The sequence below is a fragment of the Euprymna scolopes genome, chromosome 1 (genome assembly GCF_053919585.1).
Source record: "Euprymna scolopes isolate OS-2025 chromosome 1, ASM5391958v1, whole genome shotgun sequence".
NCBI lineage: Eukaryota > Metazoa > Mollusca > Cephalopoda > Sepiida > Sepiolidae > Euprymna > Euprymna scolopes.
Genome location: NC_136482.1, coordinates 24928764 through 24951552, shown reverse-complemented (window position 1 = coordinate 24951552; position 22789 = coordinate 24928764). Strand labels below are relative to the sequence as shown.

Genomic DNA, 22789 nt, shown 5'->3' with positions numbered 1-22789 from the left:
CTTTCCATGAAAATAGCGATAAAGCAGAGACAAACTCGTAACATCTCTTCTGTGAGATAGAGGTGGCAGGGAAGAGAAAAGGATATCTCCTACAAGACTACGAAGTCTATTTTGAACTCTATCAAGGCAGGACAAGTCCTTTCTAGCAGCTCCTGCCCAGATGTGGCAACAGTATTCCATCCTTGGACGTACCTGGCTCTTATATAGATAGAGAATTGCATCAGCAGTGAGATATCTACTGGATTGATAGAAGGATCCCATCATTTTTCCAGCGGCCTTGGCAACAGATTTGATGTAAGTGTTCCATTTAAGATCTGGAGTAAAGATCAAGCCCAGAAGCTTGTATAAACTTGAGGTCTCCTGAAGACGAGAGCCATTCATTTCAACTGATGCCAGGTGGGAATCAGAACGTTGATGATGTAAAGAGAGAAGCTTGGTTTTAGCTGCATTAAAAGTAACCAGCCACTCCTTTCCCCATTGTACTACTTGCTCAAGATCAGAGGAGAGAGAATCAGAGAGAACTTGGTTGTTTACGGTCTTAGATGTGGTACCCTAGATAGTAGTGTCGTCAGCATAAATGTCTACAAATGATGTAAGGATGTGATTTGGAAGATCATTAATGTAGATCAGGAAAAGAGTTGGGCTCAGGATGGACCCCTGAGAGACTCCAGCATTAATACTGTGAGTTTCTGATTTTTGCCCCTCAACTACTACTCTTATGAACTTTTCAGAAAGAAATGATTTATTAATTGAGAAGACATTTCCAGCTATACCATAGCTAGAGATCTTGTGAAGTAAACCTTTATGCCATACTCTGTCAAAGACCTTAGATATGACAAGAACAATTGCCCTAGAAAGGTTGCCTCCGTTGAGAGATTCGCTAATCCTGTGAGATATAACTGTAAGCACATCTGCTGTAAATCTAGCAGAACGGAAACTATATTGTGTGTCACTAAGAAGGTTATTATTGCTATGATGGTTGATTACTTCTGTATTTAACAGATTCCAGCAACTTACTCATGGCGTACAGGAGACTTATTGGCCTGTACTGAGAGGAGGATGAGCAATCACCTGAATTCTTAAATACAGGGCATACTGATGAGATTTTCCAGGATGATGGGAAGCAATTCTCCTTAAGACAACACACAATCTTCTGTGTTTTATCCCTGTAAGGAATCATCAGGCTAAAATGTATAGAATTCATGTTTTTATATATCTACATGGTGCTTAGTGTAGCTAACTATCAGATTTATTTTCATTTCCACCTGTTAGTTGAAGTGTTCATCACCCAACGGCCATGTTTCACTCGGACAAGGTTTGGCTGACAGCTGCTGATTATCCTACTGTTCCATTTTCTATACAATGACACACCTTTTTCTTTTGTGAATATGTTGAATTAATACTTAAGCTAATCTTAACATGTGCATTCCAGGAGAACATTTTATTATTAATAATTTTTATTTTTACTTATGTATTATCCTAAAGTAAAGTTTATTCTGTGTATATAATTGTTTGCTATTTCACTTCTACAGTTTAATAGGTTTTTGGGATCATTAAAGTTTAGAATTTCAAATTTCTCATTTAGACATAATCTATACAGTTCATCTAAATTTCTACATGTAATGACCTGTCATTATTTTCCACTCAGCTATTGTCGAATATCTGCTTTCTTCGAACTTCTAGTAATGTGTCAGAAGTACTGTTTTTAATCTGCATTTTTTTTGTTTCTGAATGTGCTTTTTTGGTCTTTATTACTGGTTTTGAAATCTAGGAAATCATACCTATATAATACTCCTTGTTAATCAGGATTTCTTTTGCACATACAGTGGCTTGGTAAACAATACTTTTGATTAGTCATTTATTTTGTTGTAAGTGCACAAGTTCTACAGTTACAAATTTTTCTTTCATTAATAATTTTTTTATTTCTGTTAGGTAATTGCTATTAGAGTTTACGTTATTATTATTTATAGTGTTTTTATTTTTGTTGCTGGCAATTTGATTTTATTTTTCTTTAGTGCTTTATGATGTGCTTTTATTATCATCTCTAAGTTTTCACAGTAACTGCAAGTTATTTTTATTGAAAATTTTGTGCAAGGGATTTGTTATGGGGAAGTGGTTTCGATGAGATTTAAGAATTTCATTTGAATTTTACAAAATATAATAGTTTTGTATATAACAAATACATTTTCTGGGGCAAAGATGAAGAGCATTTTTAATAACAGAATAGATTAGTAATGAATTAATCTGGATAAAAAACCTAAATCCTATATCTGGAAATTTTCATTTTTGTTTTATTTTTAAGGGAGGTTTTCATTGGGACTCAAAGGTTTTTTTCATGTAGTTTTGAAGATCGAAAAATTTTCAAGACTATATATATAAGCATTATATATATATATATATATATATATATATATATATATATGCACACAATGTACCAATGTTGATCTCATAAGTAGGGTTGTGACAATAGTATATTCTTTTCATTCTTTTGACTCTCAATCCAACACAGTTAGACACATTTAATCAACTGAGAACCACATCTGTCTATATAAAAACATATAAGATATTAACGGATATATACTTGAGTCAAAACAATGAAAAGAATATGCTGTTGTCACAGCCGTACTAATAAGTCACAATTCATCCAGTATTAACTCAAATAAAACCTTCAAAATTGCATTGAACTTTATATATGTTGTATTGGTTGGTGCAAAATAATGTTTTTTTTTGTATATACTTGAACGTCAAAACACAATATTATTTTTGCACCAAACTAATACACGTGAACATATTACTAAGTATCTGTTTCTTGGCTCTTTTTTTCTTTCTAGGTGGCTTGCTCTGATGCAACAAATATTCAGTCTTCCATCGTTAAAGATGGAGATCATTATGTGATTAATGGGCATAAATGGTGGACGTCTGGTAAGTAAATAAAATTCCTCTTCAAAACAAATCGCTGCTTAATCAAAGAGAAATTTATGATCCAATACTAGTAGTAGTACAATTTGTAAAATAAATTATGGACGTTCGTCTGCTGAAGACTATCTGATCATGCTGGTGGGATGATAGATGGCATGTGCTGAATTGTGAAGCAAAGGTTGCATGATCTCTAACCATTCTTCTTCCAAGTTGGCATTGCTTGATTCGAGTGGCAAGAAGAAATTCAGGATGACTGGAAACAATGCTGAGATAAGCGGAGAGTACATACAGCATCTGGTATTTCCAAATGGTCATCCATTTTAGAACTGGTTGGGCCCAGTGATGTTTAACTTTAGTGATCTAACGAGAATTGGAGTGTCAGCATGATTATGCTATATAAAAATGTTATGGGTTTTCTTCTGCTTTATACATCATAGAGATGAAATAAAACATATTATCAGTGTAGTGGGTATGGGTTTATTAATGATTTGGGGCTTTCTAACATCATACTCTTTTACTTAGAAAACCCTACCAGCATCAACCAATTATTGACCTGTGACAAATTTGCAAGCTACAAAACTTTCAATAAGATTCTGGAAATCAAATCCATTGTTGAATTATCTTGCTTGGTGTAGGCTGAATGAGTTGCACCTGTCTCTCATGTTAGGAATTTTGTGTCAATTGTGATGAACTTAGTTAGTGGGCACTTTGGGAAGGGTCACACTTAATGCATCTAATGATAACCCTATCTGCAAAGCAATCATTCCCAGAAACAGGTGACGTAAAGATGAGATATGAGGCAGAGACAAAACAAAGGTACAAATCGAATGAAGACAAATGACGTCACAAAAGAAACAAAAGTTTTCAGATCGGTCTCTGGAAGCCAATCATGAGACATTGAATAATGCAAGTATGCCATGGGTTGTGTGAAGAAGTTGGCCGATAATGAAGAAAATTTGATAATCTAAGCAAAATGTTGACTCAATACTTCTCTGTGTACGTCACTCATTTCAATTAAATTAGGAAGTTAAGAACCAAATAATTAGCTAAGAGTCAATTGTTTCTAAATAAAACTCTCAGCAAAAGTCTCCTTGTATCATTTTCTGCATAAAAAAAGCTTTTTATATAGCAACCACAGACAAAACAATGTTATTAAAACTAACATTATGCTAAAATAGATAAAACCAAAGAAGACAGTGAATGTAGACTGTGTATAAAGAGACGAAACGATAAACCACATAAGTGAATACAGCAAACTAGCCCCCCAAAAGAATACAAGAGACACGACTGCCTGCTAAAAGCAGTACACTGAACTCTGCAATTATGTCTCCATCTCCTCACCTCTTAAAAAGGTATCAGCCTCAACTAATATCACACTGTCAAGGATGATGAAAAAACAGAAGAGATGAGTGCAGAAAGTACTGGAATGCCACTAAAATCCTGGTGAAGGCTAATGATCATTGTCAGTGAGAAATCAATAGAAGTAATTGTTGTGATAATGCAAAGAAATTGAGAGTACTAGAAATCTAAGGAGCTTGTTATTACCAAGAATCCAAGGAACACCACTGATGATATCAGTTAGTAATTTCTAATGCTGACTTGTGTGAGAATTTCTAGTGAGTATACATAATAAATTATGTATTGATTTTAGTGTGTACATACATACACACACACACACACATATATATATATATATGTATAATTTTCTTTTTATTACAAATTTTATCATACAATATGTAAAAGCATGTGCGATACCCTGTCCTCATCAGCCAAGCAGGATATTAAAAAAACCCAGATCAACAAGGAGAAATTATAACGTCTGTTTTTTTTTTTTTTTTTTTTTTTTACATAGGCATCACCACATTATCAAGGCCAAGAGGCCACTCAAGGATAAGGGTTAAAGAGTGTACAGTAGAAATTGGACATTATAGTAATCATTAGTAATGAAAATTTGGTAAAGTTGATAACTTATATGGAACGGCTCATCAAGAACTTATTTACGTTAGACTTGAAGACAACCATATTGTAGTCAGCCGGAAAGCATGAAAACGGAAGACAATTCCACAGGCGTGCAGTTCTAAGAAAAAAGCTTTGTTCATGGAATCTACGTTTAGGTTTAGGCACAGATAAAGAGTGGGGGGAATTATTGATAGTGTTTACTGTTAGACGAGTGTTTCTTGTGAAAGTTTGGCGAGAGGGGACCATAGATTGAAGCTCATTCGAACACTTTCCATGAAAATAACGATACATCAGAGACAAACTCGCAACATCTCTTCTGTGAGATAAAGGTTGCAAGGAGGAGAAAAGGACATCTCCTACGAGGCTACGAAGTCTATTTTGAACTTTATCAAGGCAGGCCAAGTCCTTTCTAGCAGCTCCTGCCCAGATGTGACAACAGTATTCCATCCTTGGACGTACCTGGCTCTTATATAGATAGAGAATAGCATCATCAGTGAGATATCTACCGGATCGATAGAAAGATCCCACCATTTTTCCAGCGGCCTTGGCAACAGATTTGATGTACGTGTTCCATTTAAGATCAGGAGTAATGGTCAAGCCAAGAAGTTTGTCAAAACTTGAGGCCTCCTGAAGACGAGAGCCATTCATTTCAATTGATGTCAGATGTGGATTAGAATGTTGATGTAAAGAGAGAAGCTTGGTTTTAGATGCATTAAAAGTAACCAGCCATTCTTTACCCCATTGTACTACGTGCTCAAGATCAGAGGAGAGAGAATTGGAGAGAACTTGGTCGTTTACTGTCTTAGATGTGGTACCATAAATGGTAGTGTCGTCAGCATAGATGTCTACAAATGATGTAAGGATGTGATTTGGAAGATCATTAATGTAGATCAGGAAAAGAGTTGGGCTCAGGATGGACCCCTGAGGGACACCGGCATTAATACTGTGAGTTTCTGATTTTTGCCCCTCAACTACTACTCTTATGAACCTATCAGAAAGAAATGATTTAATAATTGAGAAGACATTTCCAGCAATACCATAGCTAGAGATCTTATGAAGTAAACCTTTATGCCATACCCTATCAAAGGCCTTAGATATGTCAAGAGCAATTGCCCTAGAAAGGTTGCCTCCGTCGAGAGATTTGCTAATCCTATGAGATATAACTGTAAGCACATCTGCTGTAGATCTAGCAGAACGGAAACCATATTGAGTGTCACTAAGAAGGTTATTTTTGTTGAGATGGTTGATTACTTCTGTATTTAACACAGATTCCAGCAACTTACTCATGACGCACAGGAGACTTATTGGCCTGTACTGAGAGGGTGATGAGCGATCACCTGAATTCTTAAATACAGGGCATACTGATGAAATTTTCCAGGGAGATGGGAAACTATTCTCCTTAAGACAACGTTTAAACAGTTTTGTAAGTATGGGCGCTAGTTCAGGTTGAAGTTTTTTGAGTACTATAATTGGAATACCGTCAGGGCCAGTTGCTTTACTGGAATCAAGGTTTTTGATTAGCTTGGCAACATCACGTACAGATATACGTATATCACATAGCGTGTTTTCTGATACAGGAGGAAATATTGGGGGTTGGCGGCCTTGATCGCAAAGGGTAGAATTATCTGCAAAGTTCTTGACAAAGAGTTTGGCTTTGTCTGATGCTGACGAGATTACCTCAGGTCCATTGATAATAGTTGGGATGGAGCACACGCTTCTGTTCATGATTCTGTTTGCTATTTGCCAAAACTGGTGGGAACCAAGCCGCTGCTCAGCTACAACTCTCTTGCATTCTTTATTACTTTCTTACAATGGTTGCTGGCAGTCCTGAAAGCGGCTTTAGTTTTTATACATCTATTACGTTGGAAACAGTGGAAAAAGTGATTTCTGTGCGCAATGGCAGCAGCACATTCTGGAGAGAACCATGGCTGGCTGTTAGGTTTTTGCTGAAACTTTTTCGAGGGTATGAAACGTTCAATACCTACAATTAACCATTCCGTCAGGTCTATTACTATAGAGGACACATCCTTTTTAAACATGGAATGCAGAGGTAGATCGGATATAAATGTACGGAAGCTGTTCATGCTGAATCTTTTCGCTCTCGACCAAATCCAGCTTGATGCATATTTAGCTGTGTTCTTAAGACGATCAGAGGCAACTTTCAGATTGTGGCCCATGAGTTTATTTTCATAAGAAACGAAATGACTGAGTGTTCTAGAAATTCACAACAACGAACCTCAATAGGAATCACATGGCATCTCCAACCTTTTTTTACAAAGTCGACATGCAATGTCTCATATCGGTTTTCTTCCATTTGTGTGCTCCTCCTGCTTTTTCTCCCAAAATTCTATGTGGAGGATACTTTTCTTTGAATTGGACCATGCTACAATGTCTGGCTACTTTTCTGTTTGGATTATGTGAGATCCACAGAAATTTTCAAGCAATTGGCTCCACTCAGCAGCTTCACATCAGAAGTTTTCTCCTTCCTCACAGTGCATTCACCTTCTTTGTGAAACTGAATTACTGGTTCCTTGACTGTAACAGGTTGCTGGTTTGCTGTCTCACATTGTGTTTTCAACAATTCCATAATTATTTCCAACATTTTGTTATGTCGCCATGTGTACATTTGAAGTGATATATATATATATATTTGTGTTGGGATGATTAATCGGAATCCAAAAATTTCGAACTTTTAGGGGAATTGCTTTCAGTGCAGACCAATAAGTCTCCTGTGTGTCACGAGTAAGTTGCTGGAATCCATATTAAATAAAGAAGTAGTCAACCACCTCAGCAGAAATAACCTTCTTAATGACATGCAATATGGTTTCTGTTCTACTAGATCTACCGCAGATGTAAAATATATATGGCGATTTAGCTACACTGAATATTTTATAACTTACTATATATATATATATATATATATATATATATATATGAATGGAAATGTATAAAAACGAATACGAAAAGTATAAAAGCTTCTCTTTATTCGTTTTCAATTGGTGACGTGCAGGAATACAAAATAATATGAAAATAATTAAAAAAAACTTTTTTTACAGGTACATAATTTTTGACCGATCCTTCAGTCTTCATCGGTGTAGTATATATATACACACTAGTAGAATACTAGCCCCAGGATGGGTATTAAAAATAAGTATTGAATTAGTTTTAAATATTAATTTTTTACTTTCTTTGTGAATGTATATTATGTTTTTGGTGCTCCCTCTAAATATAAGTTTTACAAAAAAAAAATAATGTACCCATGTTACCCACCTTATTGCCTAGAATATATATTCCATAATTAATAATGCTAAATTCAATAGTTTAGGATTTTACCAAGTACATTCATATTATTGACACTTATGTGCATGTATCAGTTCTTTTAAAAAGATACCATGATATTTAATTATTTAATTCGCTACACGTTATCAAAAGAATGGTCCATACAAAATTTTGTCCAGATCGGCTGAGTAGTTGTAATAGTAATACTACAAACGACCTCACCTCAAAGAAACTCTTCCTTGTGTGTCTGTGAACTCATCTTCAACTACCGACCAAACTATTAACAACATCAGCAGCAATTAACTGAAGTATTAGTATTGCTTCTTCAATTTTAAACTTGATATTGATGAAATTTTTCTTTCAAGTTTTCTTTGCATATTGTTTGCCTGTAGTCAGTTATTACTTTGGTTAGAGTTATCTCCCTTCGACTATTTCCTATGATTCTCGGATGCCTGTATTAGCTGCCGTTTGTATTTGGACTATTTTTTTATGTACGTTTTCTTCAGACCCTTCAAATATCTGATATTTAAAAGTAAGTTATCGAATCTAAAGGCCACTCGGAGATAAGTCAATAAGATTGATCGATTGACTGCTGAATGATCACGAATAATATGAAAGGCTTGAAAATTATAAAATTTTATGATTCATGAGGACAAATGTTTATTGATATTAGATTTGAAGATTTTGTAGCCCTTAGAGAAGCAAACTTTCTTGGAAAGAAATATTTGGACAGTGTGATGTTTCACCTTTTTTTGCTTTATTTTACATGTTCAACTTATTTTTGCAATTTTATAACTTATAAAAAATTCTGAAAAAGAAATAAATTACACATAAAATCCATTTTTTTAGAGTTTAGAATATTTTCATCATGTGTGATCAGGAGATCAGGACGAAGTGTAGCAACCACTGTGTGAATCCACAATCTTATCTTATTTTCGTGCAGTAACTAAAGTCTTTTTATGCAAATGAGTTTTCTTTTGTGTAAATTCTGATTGAGATAAAACGAGGAAATTTTCCCCTGGGGCAGAGTAAAGTTGGGTTAAGGTTAAATTGTTTGATTGATAAGATTTTTTATTTGTGGGGTAATCTCAAAGATAATGTCCCAACAGATATTCTTCATGGTGAGCCCCCATCTGCTCCAAACCAGCAGAAAGACCTGTCCTACACTACAGGGATGTCTGCAAGTGAGACATCAAGACATGGCATTTACTCAACAGGCTGATAGTCTGTGACATGAATACCACAGCTGCTGGAGAAAAGCTGTAAAGACTCACTCCAAGAGGAGTGAGGAGATGAGACCAACATTAGAGAAAGAGGAGAGAGCATAGACAACAGAGGGCTGCAACAAAGTTTTTGCAAAAAAAAAAAAAAAAAAAAAAAAAAAAAACCAGACTACCTACATCTGTGGTATCAGCAACAGAGCATGTCGATCCAGGATAGGCTGGCACTGTCATAGCAGTCACTGCAATTCACCAATGGACTCCATTGTCTCTTCAAACAGATGGATGTCAACAGTGTCTATGCAAACAATCTCCAGACTATTACTAAACTGAGAAGAGTTATCACAGCTGAAATAAGGGAAGTACCAAAAGAGGAGCATCTCAAAATTATTGATAATTTTGCATGCTGCATCCAGGTGTGCTTATGATTGAATGACAATAAAATTAAACTGTTAGACATTTATGACTGGAACTTGGTGGACAAGTCAAGCATAAACTATAGTTTATTTATATATGTGGCATAATCACATTGACACATCGTTCAACCTGGTTAGTACTAGATCAGTGATGATTTGAGAATATTAGGTGCTGTATGTAAGTAGGTATGTATATAAGCTCAAAGAGATGAACGCTTCTGTTAACCTCCTTCCAATGATACTCTGGAGGGTTATTATACAGGCACGGAGTAGATGAGATTTCATGATTTGGGGAACTCCATACGTCTGGGTAAGAGAATAATTTGTTGAAAAACTAAACTGAATAAAGGGAGTCCATTGGCCCTGTACATCAATTTTCTTGTGATTGTGTCACAAACAAAACACTTCAAATTTGTCATAAGCCAGCACGGAAATAGTAAGGCTCAGAAAACTGTCATCAGAATGCTTGTGTTGGCGAACAGTTTGGTCTTACTAGTGATAGTGAAACATAATAAAAAAAAATAATGGTTGGATTGTAGAAAGGATTGTGAATTTTATTAATGATTCCATATGCGACCATTTTTGGATTGGTCACCTGATATTCAAGAAAACTTATATTAATGTACATGAATATTTTGGTCAACTGGAATTTATTGTTTGATTTTAAATTCTTCAGGAGCCTTAGATACACGCTGTAAGATTTGCATCTTTATGGGAAAAACATCACCAACATCGCCGCGACACCAACAACAGAGCATGATTTTAGTTCCTATGGATACGCCAGGTGTCTCTGTCCTCCGTCCGCTCAATGTTTATGGCTATGATGATGCACCAGGTGAGTCACTTATCATACAGCACATACATTTTCTCTTTAAAAAAAAATCAAATGTATTATGTTCACAATTTTTGAGTTGATTGAAAACACTTGTATTATTTTAGTTATTTGAACTGCTATTCTTATTTTGATTGTTATATTTCTAACATTTTCGACAATAATTACACTGGCCAACAACAAAAAAAAAAAATTGTCATGGTGCCTCTAATGTTTTAACTGTTTTTACCTAATTTAAAGGCGCTGATTCCAGAAATGCTGTCATTTTTTTTCTATCAGGTCTCGTTTTTCTGCTATGGTATACCCCTCCGCCTCTGTAGGAAGCCGGTAGCTACAATAAAAACAGGCAGATCTAAGAAACAATCTTTTTTATGTAACTTTAAAGACACATATTCATGAAATCACACCAAAATATTCACAATTAAAGCTTGAAGTTGTAAAAATGCTAAGCATAGACGTTATTTATTCATAAATTGACTTTTACATTTTTAGAATGGGGCGGGGTGTGGCATCATCACGCTTGATAGACCAACAGTAGTCTGCAAACATGATGGCATCCTAACGACCTTAATAGCGAACTTCCATGTCACTGATGTCTTGATGGAAGCGCTCCCCTTGCTTGTTGCCGACATCAGCTAGATTTTCTGGAAAACAGGCAAGATGGCTGTGCAAAAAATGTAACTTGATGCTCATATTTGCACCCAGTTTGCCATAAATATATAGGGGATCCTGGCATCATCACGCTTGCAAACATGGTGGCATCCTAACGACCTTGATAGCAAACTTCCATATCGCTGATATCTTGATGGAAGCCTTCTCCTTGCTTGTTGCTAACATCAGCTAGACTTTCTGGAAAACAGGCAAGATGGCTGGCAAAAAATGCCATAAATTTGCCATAAGTTTGCCATAAATATATTTTCATATGTTACTACCCGGCTCTATTTGTATATTGAGCTCTTTTCAGTATTGAAAATTTATAGATAATATATTTCTCTATAATATTATAGATGTATACATGAAATAATATTCAAGGGTGACTTTGTAACGGAGGTTTGAATCTCCTGACCAGCAGTTATCACTTCCCACACTGATGATTGTGTAAGCTAGTACCTGTAGGTATAAAAATAATTGTTAATATTTATTTTAAAAAATATTATATATGAGGGACTTTCCAAAAGTAATGCCTCCTATTTTTATTCCTTCTGAATGGAATAGAAGTGATTGCTAATTACATTGTTATGATGACTGAACTTATGCGTTCATGACCTGACAGTTTCCTCTTTTTTCTGTTAGAGATATCGAAGGTGTGAGATGCTAAGAAAGCAACCCTTGTCATGAATGTGTGTCAGAAGCTGAGATGCGTTATTGAATTCCTCCATGCAGAAAAAAATTGAACCAATAAACATTTACTGGTGCTTGTTGAATGTTTATGAAGCCGATTCAGATGATGTCAGCACAGTCAGGAGATGGGTTCGTCGATTTCAAAGTGGCAACAGATATAAGTGATAAAATACACTCTGAACTTTTTATGACTGAGGCATTAAAGAGGCTGGCAAAAGTACATTGAGAATGGTAATGACTATGTAGTAAAATAAATTTTGGAGCACAATAGGTTGTATTATTGAATTAGTTTTGGAATTATTTTGCAGACGAATAAATTGTATAATTTTTTTTATTTTAATTATTTGGACTATTATCCTCATCTTCTAGTTGTTGTTTTCACAACGTTTCGGCCAATTATTCCTCTGGCCTTCGTCAGGTTAACCGCGACGGGATAGGAATGTCGAATCCTCCAACTACATCCGCAGCAATTGCTGCCTTCAATAGCCATTGTCATCTCAACACGGTTTGGTCAACTAATCCTCTGACGGGCTTTGGGGGCCCTGTCGGTGGGGCATTAGAATATACCGACTGCCCCCCTGCAGAGGGTAAAAGTCCCTCAATGGGGGTCCTGGATATGACCTTAAACTATATCCAGTGGTGACGCCCCAGCTTGTGGGCTTTGGGAGTGTGGAGCCACCCTTTAATTACCATTACTCCCAGGTCCACTCTGACCCGGAGTGGTAGTACCTGTTAGGATTCCAACTATGGGTTGAATAGAAACGGACTTGAAAACAACAAATATATTCTATTAAAAATTTTTTCTTCAAAATCTTTGGATTCGCCATTAAATAACCCGAAAAGGGTTGATATGCTGTAAAACAAAAACAATCAACCAACCGGCTTTGGGTGGGATCGAAACCGCTACCTCTAGCTCCACGCTCACCTGGAAATGTCGTGAAAACAACAACTAGAAGATGAGTATTATAATTAAAATTAAAAAAAAAAAAAATTACACAATAGGTTGCTCGTTTTAATAGTACCACTCCCATCTTCATAGCTCTTCAGCATTTTAGTTTTTTAGTTAAAAAAATAGGTCTTACTTTTGGAACACCCCTTGCAATAAAAGTCAGTACAAAACATCCAGTCAAGATTAAGGCTGCCCAAATTCATGCTAGAATTGCTCACATTAACTCACACTTAATGTTATCCTGTTATCAATCAATTCTAATTTACGATCTTCTGGAGGTTGAAGGTTCAATCCTTACTACGGCTGATAACTAATTATTTGATAAATAAATAGCAAAATATTTCAGTAGGCTCACTGTTTTAAACAACTGTAACAAAAGCAATATACAAAACACCAACTTTTTGACCTGTACAATTTTCACAAAAGCAAAGGATTTCTCAATACTTTGTGATGTCATAATAGACTCTCTCTCCTTCTGCTCTCTTACTTACCATTCTCTTTCTTCTCCCTCTTCCATTTCTCTCACTTTTAGTTATTTTTATCATTCAATTTCTCTCAAAACTCAGTAATGAATAACACCTGTAACATGAATAGGACACCCTTAAGCAAGGTGTTCGTCACCATTAGTGATGGGACAATTCCAATATTTTTCCTGATATTCAGACTACTGTTTTCATCTTGTGCATTATTCGGGCAACGTTTCAACCAATGTAAATTCTGATCTTCATGTTTTGTTTTGATGTATCTTCAAATGTATCTTGTTGAACTCTGGAATCTTTCTGTCAAATTCGCAAATTTGTACAGAATTTAAAACTGAACCCTTTTATTTAATCCATGAGGGTAGCATGTTCTTGTTCCATCAACCAAGAGCAGGTAAAAGTCTTAATTCATAATTGTATTCTTAGTTTCATCTGCACTGAAAATTAAACTTTGTCCTTCAGAAAGAGTGTCAATAAGAATTGAATTTTATTTTGTACTTTACCCATTATGCCACGAGTCCTTGCATTAGAAATTCTGCACAGATTCCCGATTTTAACAGAAAAATTCCTGATTCAACCAGATACACCTAAATAAGGTCGGAGGTTACATCAGCTGACACAATAAAACATGAGAACAGTATTCCAAATAATCAAAATAGTATGAATAATTTTGATTATTTCATTTAAAAAATTCACAAAATCCTCATCACACTGTACTTTTCAAATATCTCATTTTTTCTCAATAGGTGGCCATGGAGAACTGATGTTTAAAGATGTGCGGGTCCCTGCATCTAATCTCCTGCTTGGTGAAGGACGTGGTTTCGAGATTGCGCAGGGTCGACTGGGGCCTGGACGAATTCATCACTGTATGCGTCTGATTGGGATGTCTGAGCGAGCTCTCGAGTTGATGATTCATCGGGTTAGTTCATTTTGTAACCAGTTTAAAAAAAAAAATTCTTACTGTATTTTGATGAAAGTAAATAGCAATGATCTCCTTCTCGCTCTACTGTAAACACTGACTCAAATGCTATTTCTATGGTTTTCTTGTCTTTCATCTTCTCTTCTGGCCATGTCAGCGTCTCTCACATTGGCGGCTGCTGAGTGGGCATGCATGGGTTCACAAGTAATCATCAGTATCAGAAATGGAAAATTAAGTTTTATACAAAAAAAAAAAAAAAAAACAGCAATTAAATGAATAATTTCTTGTATGGAAAAATGGGCAGAAATTTTAAAATTTTTGATTAATTGTTCCAACATGAGCATATTTTTTTCGGAGGTGCATACACCATCTTAGTGTATAAATAGGGTTGCAGCAGTTATAAAGACTTTTACTCTCAAGGAGAAATGTCCTTGCTAGACAATTTGACTACAATCAGCTTATAGGGCGTATTGAGTTCATCTGTTCTGTAAAGAACCATTTCAGCCCTTTTCGGAATCACACACAGTCAGTCAGCATAAAGAACCCTGTAGGCAACAAGGAAAGATGTCCACTGGATGTTCTTCACTTGAAGATAATTGCTGACAGACTTTCTGGTGCTCAAAAAACTTTCCACTTTTAATATTGTTCATTCTTAAACACTGTCAAACTTTCTTCCATTGAATGGGGATAGTGCAGGTAATTAAAAATCTTTTCATTTTTATTATAAAAAAAGATTTGATTGTTTTGTTTTACGGTATATCAACCCTTTTGAGGTTATTGAATGCTGAATCCAGCAATTTTAACAAAGGTTTTGTGCTTTAAGTTTTTTGTACTTTCAAACATTTATTCATGATGTTTGAGTTGTTTTTGCTTTTCAGCATATCAACCCCTTTTGGGTTCAATCATTTTAGCAAAAGTTTGTATGCTTCAATTTTATTTTTTTTAATCTCCTTCAACTATTTACTCATGGTGTTTGGTTTTGTTATTTTGTAGAGAAAAATGTTGCTTTTTGTTTTTGGCTTTGTAGAACATAATTCAAATAATTTACAAATAGAAAAGAAAAAAAATTATATCGATGTTTGGTACATTTAAGACAGGAAGCTGATATCTTCGGACAGCCTGATCTGGTAGCACCATATATAAAAAAGATTTTGTTTTTCCTTTCATGCAACAATTTTCATTGCATATTAATCTATATAATTATAAAACCTTGCTTGCATCTTGTCTTCAATGATCGGGTGATCACATTTTTAAAAAAAGGGATGACAGGTGCATTTATAGATGTTCTTATATGCCTGCTTGACATCCTGCATTTTGTCTTCAATGATTGGGTGATCCATTTTTTAAAATAGAATGACAGGTGAATTATATCTATACTCCTATAAATTTTTTTTTTTTTTGTGTATTGATATATTAAAAACCCTTTTTCTATTTATTTAAAATGAAAATACAACTTTGTTATATATAGGCCATGGAATTGCATTGATCTGCAAAAAATCTAGCTAATTTGCATATTCTTTTAAGCATTCATTTTAATTAATTCCCTATTAAGGTTTTTAGTTTTCTTATGGGATGATCATCTTTAGTTAAAATTATGTGTAATTATATTCATGCAGATATTCCACAATATTTATACTTGCGTAGTATTTGTGTAAAAAGGTTATAGTAAACACAAACCTCTTTCTATGTATATTTATGTATGCGTATATATATTTTTGTTTAAACAATTTTGCTCACCAAACTCCTGTCAGTTTTGGGTTTACAGACATGAAACTTAATTTATAGGGTATTTGAACCCATGCAAAATTTTATATTTGGGTTTTAGCTGGGGAAAATTGGTGCAAAAGTGTGAAAATTAAAAAAAAAAAAATGGAATTTGCCAAGTGATGGTCGAACGACGAGATTACAAATATGCATGCGTAACGTAATAGCTATTGGTTCATGTTTTGATTTTTAGCCTTTCAACAAACATGTCTTCATAGCTCAAGCATTAACATCAAAGGAAAAAGTAAATCATAAGCTAAATATTTTAGTTTCGATTCTAGGTGGTGACGCATAAGTCATTTTTTTTAAAACCTTTTTAAATCATTACTGTATATTGGATTTAATATAATATAATAATAAATATGAAATCTGCATGAATCAAAATAGCATGTTTAAGTGTATTTTATGATAAGGCAATGCCAGGCGGCCTGCTCGTACACACACACACACACACACACACACACATATATATATATATATATAATATGGGTGTAGCTCAAATGTTAAGGATTGAGGGTGGAGAGTTGTATGTTTGGTTTTGATTCTAGCTGATGACACCCAAGTCATATATATTTTTAGTTTTGATCTCACTATTATATATCAGTTTTAATATCAGATTGTTTAGACATGTAATCTGCATGAATAAAAATATCATATTTAAGTGTATCTTTTGACCGGCAGCATGGGGTAGCCTGCTAGTATTATACAGAAATGCGTCTCATTTCTATAGAGTTAGTTGGATTTAAACATCACACAGCTGATTCCATAGTCCATTATGTGATTATCCTCCAGAAACATTTACAGAATTTGTGGATTCATGATGTATTTTATTTTCATTTTGTTTATTAGATTTCTTTTTTCTAATGCAGGTGAAAAGTCGTACAGCATTCCAAAAACTCTTAGCTGAGCAAGGAACGATTCAGTCAGAAATTGCCGAGTCTCGTTTAGAAATTGAACAAACGCGACTGTTGGTGCTAAAAGCTGCCCACATGATGGACACTGTAGGGAATAAGGTAAACTTGCAACAACTGTTTAATTAATGACAATATATAAATTGTAATCAAGTTTTGTTGTAAAAAACAATTGAATTTTACATGTGCATATCTATGTATCGTTTTATTAAATATATATATGTTTGTGGAGATTATATACACCCCCCACACGCACACACATATATGTATGATGTTAGAATTTTTAGAATGAGAGAAGATACAATTATTTCCATAGTTAACAATGCCGCAGCTCACACACATTGGTTAATCTTGTGTTTTAACAAAGATATAGCATTTTTACTGAAAAAGTAGTGCAAAAAATGTGACAAAACGCATATGGTCTTAAAGAGGGAAAAATATCCAAACGTGCAAGGCACAAAAATAGTCATAACTTCCTTAATTTTAATTGGATTTAAAAATTTAAAAAGATTCTTTCTTAGCTTATCAAACTCTTTCTATGTATACCAATATTGAAATATTTTAAGCTATTTCAATTTTACATATGTATTGATGTTCATAATATGGGAATCAGAAAACCTAGCAATGTTTATCCAAGAATTCCTGTCTTACAGAACATATAAAGCATGCTTGGGAACATAATATCAGACCAATATATACAAGAAACAGTGGGACCACAGGGTAGTGTACTATCCATCACCATATTTGTAATTAAAATCAATGATATAATTAAAACTGTTAACGTGGGATTTGAAAAAACACTATTCATTGATGACTTCTCTATAACCAGCTCATCACCAAACATGCCAACTATTGAAAGACAAATGCAACATGGCCGCAACAACATAGACCATTGGATTAATCAAAATGGATTTAAAATACCAAAAGCAAAATCACATTTGTCTACTTGTCGGAAACAAATTTACCACCTTGACCCACAGCTCAAACTAGATGGACAACTAATACCAGTAGTACAACATATCAAATTCTTAGGAACCTTTTTTTTTTTTTTTTACATAGGCATCACCACTTATCAAGGCCAAGAGGCCACTCGAGGATAAGGGTTAAAGAGTGTACAGTAGAAATTGGACAATGTAGTAATCATTAATAATGGAAGTTTGGTAAATTTGTTAATTTATATGGAATAGTTCATCAAAAACTTGTTTACATTAGACTTGAAGACAACCATATTGTAGTCAGCTGCAAAGCAGGAAAACGGAATTCCACAGGCATGCAGTTCTAAGAAAGAAGCTTTGTTCATGGAATCTACGTTTAGGTTTAGGCACAGATAAAGAGTTGGGGAAATTAGTGATAGTGTTTTCTGCTAGACAGGTGTTTCTTGTGAAAGTCTGTCGAGAGGGGACCATAGATTGGAGCTCAGCCGAGCACTTTCCATGAAAATAACAATAAAGCAGAAACAAACTCGCAACATCTCTTCTATTAGAAAAAGGTTGCAAGGAAGAGAAAAGGACATCCCCCTACGAGGCTACGAAGTCTATTTTGAACTCTATCAAGGCAGGATAAGTCCTTTCTAGCAGCTCCTGCCTAGATGTTGCAACAGTATTCCATCCTTGGACATACCTGGCTCTTATATAGATAGAGAATTGCATCAGCAGTGAGATATTTACCGGATCGATAGAAAGATCCCACCATTTTTCCAGCGGCCTTGGCAACGGATTTAATGTATGTGTTCCATTTAAGATCAGGAGTAAAGGTCAAGCCCAGAAGCTTGTCAAAACATGAGGCCTTCCCAAGACGAAAGCCATTCATTTCAATTTATGCCAGATGGGGATTAGAGCATTGATGATGTAAAGATAAAAGCTTGGTTTTAGATGCATTAAAAGTTACAAGCCACCTCTTTCCCCATTGTACCATTTGCTGAAGATCAGAGGAGAGAAAATCAGAGAGAACTTGGTCGTTTACGGTTTTAGATGTGCTACCATAGATGGTAGTGTCATCAGCATGAATGTCTATGAATGATGTAAGGATGTGATTTGGAAGATCATTAATGTAGATCAAAAAGAGAGTTAGGCCTAGGATGGACCCCTGAGGGACCCCAGCATTAATACTGAGAGCTTCTGATTTCTTCCCATCAACCACTACTCTTATGAACCTATCAGAGAGAAATGATTTAATGATTGAGAAGACATTTCCAGCTATACCATAGCTGGAGATCTTTATCAATTTTGATAATAAACTGAACTTCAAAGAACAACTTAAAAGAAAAATGCTTAAAAGCAATAAACATCTTAAAAATAATATCTAAACAAGACTGAAGAGGCAGACCAGGCTACACTGCTCAAAGTATACCGTATACACATCAAATGCGGTTGTGTCATATACAGCTCCATTTGCAAATCCTACTTAAAAAAATTACTGACCACATGGAATCAAGGCTGGGAGCCTATTGAATCTCACCAATGGAAAGCCTGCATGTAGGAACCCATGAACCACCCCTACATTTAAGATAGGAAAAACTAGCTTTGCAGTACACAACAAAACTGCAAAGCAACCCTAAAAACCCAACATATGGAACTATCTTCAACCTACAATTTATAAACTTTTATTCAAGGAAACCAAAAAGCATACCCTCCTTTCAACACAGAATTAAAGAAAGAATACTTCAAATCAATGAAAAACCAGACAACATAATTACACAAAAAATAAATGACAGGCCACCATGGACATTAAATAAACCAAACATTGACCTAACACTCACTAAATATGAGAAAAACAATACAAATAATTGAACAAACAGAAGCAACTTCGGAGAACTTAGAGAAAACTACGCAGAATACAAAGAAATATACACAGAAAACCATAAATGGAACAGGTACAGCATATACAAATGAGCAAAGCCAATACCAAATACGACTACCAAGTGATACTTCAATATACACAGCTGGACTACAAACCATCAAAATGGCACTCAAATACATTAAAGACAATAACAAACAAAAGTTCATCATATATACAGACTCCCTATCCTGTATCATGGCCCTTGAATAGGGAAAAACTAAACACCCTTTTATCACAGAAATTATACAGGATTATAATGAAATAATCAAAAAAGGTAAAATAATTGTAATAGCCTGGATAAGAAGCCATGTTGGCATTCAAGGAAATGTAAAAGCAGACAAACTGGTTAGAGAAGCCACAAACCATCAAATGAAAAAATCCAAATACCTGAAAAGAAAAATTAATGAATATCTGACAAACAGGTGGCAAGAAGAATGGAATTTTTTTTTTTTTTACATGGATGTCACCACTTATCAAGGCCCGGAAGCCACTCAGGGATAAGGGTTATTGCAAGTACAGTATGTTAGTGTGGAGATTTGATGAAGTGTTTACTTAAGGGGGCGGTTCATTAGGAATTTGTTAATGTTGGACTTGAAGACATCCAAGTTGTAGTCAGGTGGGAAGCAGGCAGACGGAACAGAGTTCCACAGGCATGCAGTTCTGAATGAACGGAATAAGTGCACAGAACAAATTGCATGAGCATCAGCCAAGAATCAGAAGTGAAAAACAAAAAGCTTTGAAGGGAAGAAGGAGATTGCACTGAACCGAATACGGATCGGACACACAAAACTAACTCATTCATACCTAATCAAGGCAGAGGAAGCATCAAACTGCACATCAACAAATAACAATCAAACATTTACTGACACAAACACACTCTAAAGAAATATTTTGGAATAGCAAGCATTGGAAAAATATTCCAAGAAGTGGAGCATCAACAAATTGTAAAGTACTTAAGAAACACATTTATTCAAACTCCTGTAAACTAAACGAATAACATTTTACTTTAGAAAAACAAACTTTTTTACTTCTGAAAACAAACTTTTCGGGAAATTTAAAACATCTTGCTTCTGAAGATAAACTTTGCAAGAAATTTAAACCGTCTTTATAATAAATTGAAAATTTTCTATATCAACAAACCTTTTCTTGACATTAAATGACCCATAGAGGTTGAAATGCCATTAAACAAACATACTCACACTCACTCCACCATCTCTCGTATGAACCAGTGTATAGTTGTGTCATGGGGATCTTATTTGAGCTTTGAATACTATGTTATTTTGAATATTTGATCAAGGTTTCCTTACAGGTTGAAGTATCTTTGTTAGGTTGTACAGAGAGATTGAAGACACTTGATGATGTTGCCTAGTAGATAATTCAAACTCTCCTGTGTGCATATGTATTTGCTATGTGTAAAGTATATTTTCTTCTGTTTGAAATGAATTCCATTTTCTTTCTTCTGCAACTTTACAGGCGGCTGCAGCTGAAATAGCTATGATTAAAGTTGCTGCTCCTAATATGGCCATTCGTGTGATTGACCGGGCAATTCAAGTGAGTCTCATAATTCTAAGCAGCTTTTCTTTGTTCGCAATCTGTTGAAATAAAATACAAAATTGTAATTTTAAAATTACAATCCTAGATTATAAATTTGTTCCAAAGAAAACAATATTGTAAATCCAATCTCAAATATGTAAAAATCTGCTATTGAAAGTTCAACCTCCAAATTTATATCAACAATTCAGTCACAAAAACCTGTATCGAAAGTGCAGTTTGAAAAACTGGTATTGTAAACTTGGTTTAAAAATTGGAGTTGAAAATTGAAAATTCATCTAAAAAATTTCTCGAAAATTCAACTTAAAAAAAACAAACTAGGTATTAACTAATTAACATATAGGTGGTTATTAACTAATTAGCATATAGATGGGTTGGAAATTCCATGTAATTAAATTCATGTTACAAACAATTTTTATTTTATTAAAAAAAATTTTTTTGTTTTTTTTCTCAGGCTCATGGTGCTGCTGGTCTTCATTCTGATTTACCTCTTGCTAATATGTTTACCTGGGCACGGATCCTTCGCCTAGCTGATGGACCAGATGCAGTGCATCAACAATCAATTGCAAAAGCAGAATTCAGAAAATATAAATAGTGATTTTTTTTTTCTTTTTGGCTCCCAAAGAACCTAAAAATTGTAAACTTATTTTTTATTGAACTTGTTTTTAAGACAAAAAAACTTGTCAGATCAAAATAGACGAAATTGATAAAGTAAGTTCTAGAATTGGATTTAAAAGTTAGTTTTTTATTTGTGATGTGAAAATATGCTTGAATTAAGATGTAGTAAATGACTTAAGCATTGAAAAAAATTGAGATTCTTAACCATCTCTTCACTAAAAGTTTATAAACAAGTGCAGCTAAAAAAAAACAACTGTTTCATTTCAATTATAGAAAAAAAATATATTTTGCATTTTAGTATAAGTTATAAGACCTAAATAAAAAATAGCATTTAAGCTAAGATTTTTTTTTACAGGATGACCTAAATTAAATGCCACCCATGGAATTGTTAATAAAATTCAAGATCTTTTCTGTCACCAAACAATATTTAGTACACATAAAGTTTAATTTATGCCTGACTTGTCCACTAAGTTTCAGTCATGGATATCCAACAGCCTTTATTTTATCACTGTTCAAAGATAATCACACCTGGATAAGAACTGCAAAATTATCAATAACTCTTCTTTCTTGACACTGCTTCTGATTTTAATAGTAATGGCTTTTTCCAGTTCAGGAATAATAATTATTTTTATGGCGATAAATGATGACTTTAAGATTAAACAGTTTCTTAAAAAAATTAAATTAAAATTATTATATAGACATTGATATATATTTTTCAAGATTATGCCATTAAAAACGTTTTGGAATTAAAATGAATTTGGTATGACAGAGTAATAGAAAAAAAAGGCGTTTGA

The 22789-nt window shown here is 34.4% G+C and overlaps 1 protein-coding gene across 1 annotated transcript in view; it reads left to right on the top strand.

Annotated features, from left to right (window-relative positions):
• The window catches only part of LOC145287829 (acyl-CoA dehydrogenase family member 10-like), a 116429-nt gene extending 94323 nt beyond the window's left edge, over nt 1-22106 (top strand). Inside the window, exons 17-22 of the mRNA XM_080135735.1 lie at nt 2832-2922; nt 10470-10628; nt 14141-14313; nt 16947-17090; nt 21300-21377; nt 21832-22106. Of these exons, the coding sequence (XP_079991861.1) occupies nt 2832-2922; nt 10470-10628; nt 14141-14313; nt 16947-17090; nt 21300-21377; nt 21832-21972 (786 nt within the window). The 3' untranslated portion in view covers nt 21973-22106. The remainder of the gene's footprint in view (nt 1-2831; nt 2923-10469; nt 10629-14140; nt 14314-16946; nt 17091-21299; nt 21378-21831) is intronic.
• Nucleotides 22107-22789: the final 683 nt, after the last annotated feature.